General features: G+C 43.3%; 1 protein-coding gene across 1 annotated transcript in view; it reads right to left on the bottom strand.

Moving 5' to 3' along the window:
• Positions 1 to 584: 584 nt before the first annotated feature.
• The window catches only part of LOC126236882 (homocysteine S-methyltransferase-like), a 69874-nt gene continuing 58905 nt past the window's right edge, over positions 585 to 11553 (bottom strand). Inside the window, exons 5-6 of the mRNA XM_049946510.1 lie at positions 9263 to 9480; positions 585 to 877 (exon numbers count right to left, since the gene is read on the bottom strand). Of these exons, the coding sequence (XP_049802467.1) occupies positions 691 to 877; positions 9263 to 9480 (405 nt within the window). The 3' untranslated portion in view covers positions 585 to 690. The remainder of the gene's footprint in view (positions 878 to 9262; positions 9481 to 11553) is intronic.

Genomic DNA, 11553 nt, shown 5'->3' with positions numbered 1-11553 from the left:
ACTGCCTGTGAAACTCAACATGCTCTGCAAGACGTGCAGAAACTTCCCTGACCAGCACAATACTGAGCTCGTGTGTGATGTGATGAGACGAGAGGTGACTCGTGCGAATCGGCAGCCAACAACTTTTACAGAGCTACGGGAACAGGTGGAACAAGAGTGACATAACGTATCCCAGGACAGTACTCATCACCTGTAAGATGTCAGAGACTGCACTGCCGTCCATGGAGGCTATATCACTTACTCATGTGTGTGTTTCAGCATTGGTCGATACCTGGTATCTCGGAACTGCTTGTGCTATTAATCCGTAAACGTGTCAATTTCATGTACTCAATATGCACTTTACAGCAATAAATCTTGATAGAATTGGAAACCTCTAAAAGGGTGTACTTGTTTCCGGAAGCGTATTTTATTTCTTAGTTTTAGGCAAACCATTTCACAAAGCATTTTATCGATATTTTTCCCCATTCTTATTTTAGTTCTGACGATGATTCGTAAGAGCGGGAAAATGGTGAGTTGCCTAAAGTTCACCGAATACGATCAAAATAATTGTGAATAAAAGAGATAAATAAAAAAGTATCATTAGCTGCTTTTTAGAGTAAAGTTTTAATTTTGCGAAATACAGAACACGTTTTCCAGCACAGTGTGTAAACGAAAGACAGTAGACGTTAGACGAGGCAGCGGAGGGCCGGCTCAGGCGTGGCCGTTGGCGGCGGTGCCGGTGGCGGCGCGCCCCGCCTGCCACTTCTTCACCTCGGCGCGGATGCGGCTCACGTCCCGGTCGGTGGTGCGGCAGCAGCCGCCCACGTAGCGCACGCCCAGGGACAGCCAGTCGCGCACGTACGTCTCCACCGGCTTGCAGTTGTCGCCGTCCACCCACCTACAAGCACAGGCTTCGTTAGCACTTCCAACACAAGGGCCTTTTGATGAATGACAGCCGCGCGGTTAGAGGCGCCCTGTCACGGATTACCCGGCCGCTCCCGCTGCATGTTCGAGTCCTCCCTCGGGCATGGGTGTGTGTGCGTATGTGTTCTTTCTAGCGTAAGTTAGTTTAAATAGTGAGCATGTCTAGGGACCGATGATCACAGCAGTTTGGTCCCTTAGGAATTCACATATGTTTTGATGAATGACACCGATTCAGAGAACCTCCCCCCCCCCCCTCCTCTCTCTCTCTCTCTCTCTCTCTCTCTCTCTCTCTATATATATATATATATATATATACATATATATATATACATATATATATATACATATATATATATATATATATATATATATATATATATATATATATATATATATATGCTACTGGCCATTAAAATTGCTACACCAAGAAGAAATGCAGATGATAAACGTGTATTCATTGGACCAATATATTATACTACAACTGACATGTGACTACATTTTCACGCAATTTGGGTGCATAGGTCCTGAGAAATCAGTACCCAGAACAACCACTTCTGGCCGTAATAACGGCCTTGATACGCCTGGACATTGAGTCAAACAGAGCTTGGATGGCGTGTACAGGTACAGCTTCCCATGCAGCTTCAACACGATACCGCAGTTCATCAGGAGTAGTGACTGGCGTATTGTGACGAGCCAGTTCCTCGGCCACCATTGACCAGACGTTTTCAATTGGTGAGAGATCTGGAAAACGTGCTGGCCAGGGCAGCAGTCGAACATTTTCTGTATCCAGAAAGGCCCGTACAGGACCTGCAACATGCGTTCGTGCATTATCCTGCTGAAATGCAGGGTCTCGCAGGGATCGAATGAAGGGTAGAGCCACGGGTCGTAACACATCTGAAATGTAACGTCCACTGTTCAAAGTGCCATCAGTATGAACAAGAGCTGGCCGAGACGTGTAACCAATGGCACCCCCATACTATCACGCCAGGTGATACGCCAGTATGGCGATGACGAATACACGCTTCCAATGTGCGTTCACCACGATGTCACCAGACATGGATGCGACCATCATGATGCTGTAAACAGAACCTGGATTCATCCGAAAAAACGACGTTTCGCCATTTGTGCACCCAGGTTCGTCGTTGAGTACACCATCGCAGGCGCTCCTGTCTGTGATACAGCGTCAAGGGTAACCGCAACCACGGTCTCCGAGTTGATAGTCCATGCTGCTGCAAACGTCGTCGAACTGTTCGTGCAGATGGTTGTTGTCTTGCAAACGTCCCCATCTGTTGACTCAGGGATCGAGACGTGGCTGCACGATACGTTACAGTCATGCGGATAAGATGCCTGTCATCTCGACTGCAAGTGATACGAGGCCGTTTGGATCCAGCACGGCGTTCCGTATTACCCTCCTGAACCCACCGATTCCATATTCTGTCATAACAGTCATTGGATCTCGACCAATCTGAGCAGCAATGTCGCGATACGATAAACCGCAACCGCAATAGGCTACAATCCGACCTTTATCAAAGTCGGAAACGTGATGGTACGCATTTCTCCTCCTTACACGAGGCATCACAACAACGTTTCACCAGGCAACGCCCGTCAACTGCTGTTTGTGTATGAGAAATCGGTTAGAAAGTTTCCTCATGTCAGCACGTTGTAGGTGTTGCCACTGGCGCCAACCTTGTGTGAATGCTCTGAAAAGTTAATCACTCGCATATCACAGCATCTTCTTCCTGTCGCTTAAATTTCGCGTCTGTAGCACGTCATCTTCGTGGTGTAGCAATTTTAATGGCCAGTAGTATATATATATATATATATATATATATATATATATATATATATATATATATATATATATATATATGTGTGTGTGTGTGTGTGTGTGTGTGTGTGTGTGTACCGTGATGTGCCTACAACCCCAGAGGATATGAAACAACGTATTGTGGCAGCGTGCGGTGACATTACAACAGATGTACTGCGGCGTGTACGACATTCATTACGCCAAAGATTGTAATTGTGTGCAGCAAATGATGGCCACCACATTGAACATCTATTGGCCTGACATGTCGGGACACACTCTATTCCACTCCGTAATTGAAAACGGAAACCACGTGTGTACGTGTACCTCACCCCTCATGGTAATGCAATGCACATGTGCGTCAGTGAAAAAGACCAATAAAAAGGTGTTAGCATGTGGACGTAATGTGCTGTTCCAGTTTCTTCTGTACCTAAGGTCCATCACCGTTCCCTTTTGATCCCTACGTAATTCGGTGCTCTCCGATACACACGATCGAACAGCGGAGGAGTGGTACTCAAGCGTCAGCTTTAGGTTACAATATCTCCGGATGTAATTAACATTTTATAATGCAACAAACGGCACTGATTACGTATTTGTTTATATGTTCAGATGTGCTAACAAAACTAACGGGGTTACATTTAAAAAAACGTAGGTTTGTATTAAAAAACATACTTCCGTGCATTTTTGTATGGTTTGTATTAAACAATTACACTAGCCCCTCTCCTCACGTTCGGTCTGTGGAATCGATTCGTCAGTATTTGATGTGGTTTACGAAATATATCCAGCGGTAATGTTAGGTGACTCACCCTGTATATATACCCCTCAGTATACACGTGATACCCTGGAGACACTGAATGCAGTACCTGAGGGTGTTAATTTTTTTCCAAACTGTATAAATGACTGCAACCAGTATCATACACTGGTGTGCACCTGTGGAGTCGATCATATATGTATATATGATCGCCTCCACAAGTGCAGACCAGTGTCTGATACTGGTTGCAGTCATTTATACAGTTGGGAAAAAAATTAACACCCTCAGGTACTGCATTCAGTATCTCCAGGGTATTACGTGTATACTAAGGGGTTGTAGGGTTAGTGATTTAATTTCTCAGGGTCATCGGCGAGCAAATGACACTCAGGAGACCTGTCTGTGCACTCTCTGTTTTGACTCTGAAGGCAGTAACTGCACTGAGTTTAGAGATGAACAGCGCAACATTCATTCTAGGGTACAAACATGCCCCACCGATGAGTAATTGCTGCTGACTAGCCTCCGTATCTGTACGTGGTCACATTGTGAGTCTGTGGGAACCTGGATGGACGTATCTATGGGTTGCTGCACTTGTTGGGCACAGTGTATCGGTGATGTGTCGCTGCTTTCCACAGTGGTATACGGAGATTCCCTCCACCTATATACCACGTTCTGGACGTCTGCGAAGTACAGGCACACGTCAGGAACGACGCGCTGTGCTAGCAGCGGGGGCCGACCGGACACCATCCAATCACGAAATCCCAGGCTTCCTGGTCTTGGGAGCCATCGGTTATGACTCGCAGTTATATTTGGTGTTCCTGCAATGTAAGTTATCCAGTGATCGTTAAGTTGCACGGGCTGTTATCCCCGTACTACTGCCATTTGTCCGGCAGGACGTGCTGTTTTACGGCTGCTACGACGCAACGTCCTCCTTGTGGTGTACAACACTGCCCTGGTCGGTAATATTAACAAATATCTCGCCAACTGAGCATGTGCGGCACATGATGAAATGAGAGCTCACTCATTCTGCAGGGTCTGCAAGAAAGATTTCCAAAGTGGGACAGTTTGTCGGAGGATACAGTTCGTGACCTTTATGATGGTTTGCATGTAAGAATGCACGCCTGCGTTGCCGCCAGAGGGGAGGGGGGATAGGCCTATGCTGTGTACCGATGCGACTGTTTCGGCACCCTTTGCACTGGCATGTGTTTCATTTGGGCTGAATTTGTTATCATATACTCCTACAATGAGAAATACCTGTCACCTCTTTTGTCAATAAAATGACCTTGTTTTTTGGGATACTGCGTATTTTTCCCAGCAGTGTATAATTTGATTTGTGTAAGATGTTACTCTCTTACCCGATTACTTTTATTTTTAATGAAGACCCCTTACAACGTATGTACGTATGTACATATGTACTCAGCTTTAGAATAAGAAAGTTGTTATGTTTCTGTTATTGGGAGGGCTAATAAATAATTAAGAAATGGGAAGAAGTATCGAAAATTTTCTGTCAAAGTAGCAAAAGAATATGAAATTCTAAATACCTGGGCAGCTAAGCCAAAATAAATACATTTAAAACAAACTTCACCCCCTATTACTTCCTACCAGTGGCGGATTGATCCTACTGACACCTGGACCCAAGGCGTAAAGATATTGTGACGTGTGACGTCATACATATTCAACAGAACAGTGACAGTACTTATTTTGTGACCTCGGAAGATTTCACGATGGCGTGCAAGGATGAAGTCTTCTCGGCTTATAAGCCGCATCACTTCGAATAAAAATCGTCGAGTTTTCGACAGCTCTGTTTGCCAGCGTCACTAGCAGTAAAAATCTGCCGGGACTGGCACGTAGGTGTGGAAGTAGCCTCTGGAACGCTCCAGCGGAGGACCGAGGTAACGCATGCGCAGGAAGGCGACTTGGCTGGTCTTGACAGCCCCGGTCCGCCGTGACACTGAGTGACGTCAGCAGACGGCCGAAATCAGAGTAAACTACAACATTCACTCTGGCAGTGGCACACAGTAAGGCGCGGAGGCGGCCTTTGGATAACGACGGGTGCTTGACGCTTGTAGCAATTTTTGATCCTTGCGCTGGCCCCCCGCACCCCCTGACGTCACTTAGTCACACGACGGTGGTGTGCTCGCCGGCAACACTGGACACAGGAGTGGTATCACGTCGTCTTTTCAAACGTGTCCCGATTCTGCGTACAGCATCGTAACAGACGTATCCGTGCGTGGCGTGTCTGAGGAGAATCGACGCTTAATCTTATTCGACGTCGCTATAAAGACCCAGCAGCTGGCGTGTTGGTAGAGTGTGCCATTGGGTACAGAACACGATCATCTCTGGCTCGCATAGCCAGTAATTCGGCCAGCAGACGTTGCAGTAAGTACGGTGAAACTGGTCTAAAAGTGGCATTTTACAGATATTATCTCTTAAAAATATTAGACGCTCATGGACAATATGATGTATTATTTGTCAGATAATACCGATTGGAAGTGTATTTTTTGTCATATCAACATTAATGTGCAAATGTAATAAAATATAACCATTTTCCATTGACTTAGTTGACTATATCGCTGGAAGTAGTCAGTCTAAGTTAGAAGGCTATGGTGCTCAGCTAGTTATTCATGATTTCAAGTTCGTGTTAAGAGGTTGGATACTCTGTGTAAGCAGAAGTGGCAATATCCACTTGTATCTAGTGCTTTGTAAAAGTTGAACTGTAAAGATAATAAACTCTAAATGATAAAGGAAATCTTATAAATAAAAACACTCCACCATTATTATGGAAAGGCAATAAGATACGACCCATATGGCGCACAAGAAATGAAAAGGGCTTTGTGGGATACTCTTCTTCCAGAAATCATCCATTGATGATACCACTTTACACGGTTTTGGTCCACTGCGCGCTTCTTCACGGTGCAAGTACTCTAAAGTTCAGGCGCAGGTACAAAACAACAATTTGTGCACAAAAGCAACATACCATCTGCAATGATGGAAGCTGTTACACCAGTTGTTACACCTCTTTTCAAATGTCTCCATGGCCGGATACAAATTCTGAACGAGTGTTTCAATAATGTGATTTGAAGCTTCAGGCCAAAAAAGTCTTTGTAGCAATTAAAACTCTATATCTGAGTGTTCTGATACTGTGATAACGTTTAATGATGGTAACAAGGGAAGAATAAGGGTACTAGAGCAACTTGATAACGCTCCAGGAGTCAACACACTTCAAGCCTTCCAGCACATAGATCGATTTAGAATCATGAACGCCCAGCATACAGCAGAAGAAACGACTGAAGAAGCACGAGGCAGGAAAAAAAGAAAGCGTCTAGACTTGTAGGACGATCGATGACAGGATACAAACAATGCTGACTATGTCCCTGGCTGTTTGTGTTAATTGGCATGCCCCCATATGTGAGTTGATATCATCTGAAACTTTGAACTTGGTTTTTTAAATATTTAGCTCATTATCTCAGGAACTATTAGAGATATCTAAATCTAATTTTACATTTAGTAATCTCTCAACATGCTTTAGCTACTGAATCACCCAAATACATCTACCTCTAACAGTTCTTTACTTACAAACGGAAAAAGTGGAGTTTTTAAAGAACTACTGAACATAATTTTTAAAAAATTGTAATTAATTATTGTCTGTATGGTTTGAATATGATTCAATAATCAGAAAAGGAGTTATACAATAGCTACTAAAAATTTCAGGTCTCTATTTATAAAAGTTTCTGACGTAATGGGTCATCAATATTACAGTTTTAACATCGTAGGTACAGGGCGTACTCACTGCCCTTAAGAAGGTGGCTCAGTTGTATCTTTGACGCACCTGTGGTGCCATCTTTCAACAAGATAACGCACGACCATGTGTTGCCCGTACTGTTATCATCTATATGTACACAGAAGGAGTTCGAATGTTGTCCTGACCAGCATGTTATTCAGAGCTGTTGCCCACTACAAAGATTTGGTCATGTGTTGCCGAGGAACTGGCGCGGCAATACCAGCCGGCCCTTAAGCCTGATGAACTGTAACACGGAGCTGAAGTAGCGTGGAATGACGCGATTCCCAGCCACGTTATAATCATTGTTGCTGTTATAGATGACATCTCTTCCTACTAAAGATCGCACCCGGTACACCCCACATCAAGTACACATTTTATACTCTACACGCACAACTTGTAAAATTTCATTATTTCCTATCCTTCCTACTGATACAATTTTAATGAGAGAAGAGACAGAAGGTATAACGAAGAGCTGCACGTTTCATCATGGGATCCTTTAGTAAGCGCGAGAGCTTTAAGGCAACTCTCAACCAACACCAGTGGCAGACTCTAGAAAAGTGACGTTGTGAATTTTGGAAAGGTTTACTTTTGAAATTCCGAGAGTGTACTTTCACAAGAAGAGGTTGGCAATATATTTCGTCTTTTTGAACACATGTCTCGAAATAATGACGACGACAAAATCGAAGCTCATACTGAAGCTTAGCGTCAGTCATTCCTCCCATCGATCACTCACAAACCGAATAGGGAAAACGCGAAATGATGTACCGGAGGTATTCTCCGTCATACACTGTAAAGTGTCTTGTAGGGTACACGTGTAGATGTTATATACAAAGGTGGTGGTGGTGGTATCGTGTTCACAAGGTACAGAGAAACAGTGCATTGGCGGAGCTGTCATTTGTACTCAGGTGATTCATGTGGAAAGGTTTGCAACATGATTATGGCCGCACGACGAGAATTAACAGACTTTAATCCGGAATGGTACTTGGAGATAGACGCATGGGTCAGTACATTTCGGAAATACTTAGGGAATTCAATATTCTGGGATTCGTAGTGTCAAGAATGTGCCGGGAATACCACATTTCAAGTATTACCTCTCACCGCGGACAACGCAAGTCTGATGGCCTTCACTTAACGTCCGAGCGCAACGGTGTCTACTTAAAGTTGTCAGTGCTAAGAGACAAGCAACACTGCTTGAAACAACCGCAGAATGCAACGTGGGACGTATGACGATCGTATCCGTTATGATGTGCGGCTAAATTTGGCGTTGATGGGCTGTGGCAGCGGACTATTAACATCGCCTGGAGAGCCTCTGCTGGGCTCGAAACCATATCAGCTAGACGCTAGACGACTGAAAAGGCATGGCCTGATCAAATGAGTCCCGATTTGAGTTGGTAAGAGCTGATAGGATTCGAGTGTGGCGCAGACCCCACGAAGCCGTGGACCCAAGTTGTCAACAGGGCACTCTGCAAGCTTGTGGTGGATTCATAATGGTGTGGGCTATGTTTACACGCAATAGACTGGATCCTGTGATCCAAGTGAACCTATCATTGACTGGAGAATGGTTGTGTTCGGCTACAAGGAGTCCTTCTGCAGCCTTTCATAGCCCTCATGTTCCCAAACAATGACAGAACTTTCACTGGTCCACAATTATTTTCGACTGGTCTGAAGAACAGTCTGGACAATTGGAGCGAATGGTTTGGCCACCCAGATTATCCGACATGAATTCCACCGAACATTTGTGGGACATAATCGGGAGGTCAGCTCGTGCACAAAGTCCTGCACCGTCAATACTTTCGCAATTATGGGCGGCTGTAGAAGCAGCAGGGCTCAAAGTTTCTGCAGGGCACTTCCAACCACTTGTTGTGTTCGTGCCACGTCGAGCTGCTGCACTAGCTGGGCAAAAGGAGGCCCGACATAATATTAGGATGTATCCCATGAATTTTGTCCCCACAGTTTACAATATATTTTTAACCTGATCGTCCGTAACTACGGTAGAAGTTTCCACAGTACAAGAGGCGAGACTTACGCCCCCAGCTGCGTGTCGAAGTTCTCCCCGCTGTTGGGGTAGGCGACGACGGGGATGGGGCAGGCGTCGCGGCCGTCGTTGAGGGAGGCGACGAGCGACGCGACGAAGCGCGGCTTGAGGCAGTTGACGCCCACCGCCAGAAGCTGGCGCGGGTTGCGCTCCCAGCAGCTGCGCGCCGCCTCGCAGAAGCGCTCCCCGTGCGAGATGCGCTCCCCGTCCTGTCGCAGCACAGAACGTTTGAAATCTTCAACATTTTCCAGAAATATTTTAATATGTATTTCACACCTTTAGAGTGTTTACTCTTTCATCCCAAATGCGTTATCGCTGCATTCGAATTACGAGTACTAGGCGAAGCACCAAGAAGTTACAAAGATAATTTTCACACTCCTGTTAGTGGGATTACTGTGGTCAATGTAGTACCTGTCTGCCAGAGACTTGCATCTGATTCTCTGCTGGAACGATACACTGGTGGCAAGACACATAATGCAAAAGAAAATTTGCACGGTATCATTTGGACCGAGTGAGTCTAAAAGGAAAATGCATTTGGGTCATGTAGAAGCTGTTTCTCAGTTCAGTATGGGATGTTTCAAGCCTGAAGAGAGCAGGAGTCTCAGCACTACTTTATCATCATTCTCTCAGAGAAAGATCTGCTTATGAATGAAGCAATCCACAAGATGATGCCTGGAGAAAAAAAAATTCAAGAAAAATGCAACCCTCGGCCTAAAATTACAAAAAGAAGAAGCTTTATAAGAGTAAGAAGGGAAAAGCATAATGCTGGTCAACTTACGTGGGTATCTGTCTTGTACTAGCATCAATATTTAATAAAATTTTAAAATCCATTTCCCCTTGAGTTTGTTGTTCTCAGTGCATTGTCAACTTTTTGTATGCTAGATATTAGGCAATCTCAATGAATTTTATAGGAAGCACTATATGCTTACTTCTGTGCATTAATATTATTGAAAATGTAATTTATCTGAAACATTGTGACAAATTAAAACTGTGTGCCGGACCGAGACTCGGACTCCTGAGTTCTAGTCTTGGTCCGGCACACAGTTTTAATCTGCCAGGAAGTTTCATATCAGCGTACACTCCGTTGCAAAGTAAAAATTTCATTCTTTAATTTATCTATTATCATATTTATGTACCGATTATTACAGATAATTTAAGTTTGAAGTTTCAAAAAAAAAAAAAATTACTGCAAGTAAATTAATAACACTTCTCATAAAAATGAATGCGTATAACTGTTGAACTGTCTTGTGAATGAACCTAAAAAATCTTGAATGTGAAAACTGACGAGTATCAAAAGTTGATTTTCAAAAACACCATTAAAAATAATATTAAAAATTCAAAACTGAAAAGTCAATGAAGTTCTGGATTTTAAAACTTCGATTTTGCTACGTCTTTACGTGATAGAAATGATTTTAAAATTTGGTTGAAATCGGAAAAATAGAATAAAAGTTAAATTTTTGGATGGAGTCTCCCGTTAAGGGGATCTGCACGTCATGAGGGCACAAAAAATTGAAATTTAGGCTTTCTTCTTTATTTAATAAAACTTTGTAATTCTTCTTGATTCTAAAAATATGTGCTTTACGTATACTTCCTAGTCATTTCGCGTTTAAATGCCTTTTTAAAGCAGAGACAAGGTGTTTTTTTTAAATGGTGAACACTACTATCCGACACATGGCGTTAGCTATTATACCTTTTTATTTAATTTTGACGACGACGTTTCCATAGCAACTCGTTTATGTATTATCCTTGAAGAACATATCGGCGGTACTGCAATCAGATATGTATTGCGGTCAATCTGTCTGTGTGTTGTGACTTTTTGAGGCGTATTTCATCGATTTAATGTCGCAAAATCTCAAAAACAAAGATGTTTAATTGAAGTTGTAAATTTTACGATGATTAACAGAAGAGTGTTATTGGAAATCGTATTAAAAAAGAAGAATTTGTTATGCCGTAGTGAAGTGAAGTGAGGCCTAATACTTCATAGTGCAAGTACAATAGATGTGAAGCAAATGGACAAAAACATACACATGCACACCCCACGCCAGAAACTGTTACGGTAGAACTAAACACAATATATATTTTCTTGATTCTGAACTTCTGTAAAAATGTTTACATGGCAAAACACAAATCCAAATGAAAGTTTCGACAGTTGTACTTGGGAATAATTCCACAAAATTGGACTTTTTGGCATGTCAGCCTTTCACATTCCTCTGGTGGATGCCATAATATGTGTTAATCATGAAGTAGCAAGCAGATTAAAAATCATGAACAGATTAAGCGTC

Source organism: Schistocerca nitens, chromosome 2, assembly GCF_023898315.1.
Source record: "Schistocerca nitens isolate TAMUIC-IGC-003100 chromosome 2, iqSchNite1.1, whole genome shotgun sequence".
NCBI lineage: Eukaryota > Metazoa > Arthropoda > Insecta > Orthoptera > Acrididae > Schistocerca > Schistocerca nitens.
The sequence above is the reverse complement of the archived record's forward strand: the minus strand, read 5'-3'. Positions and strand labels throughout refer to the sequence as shown.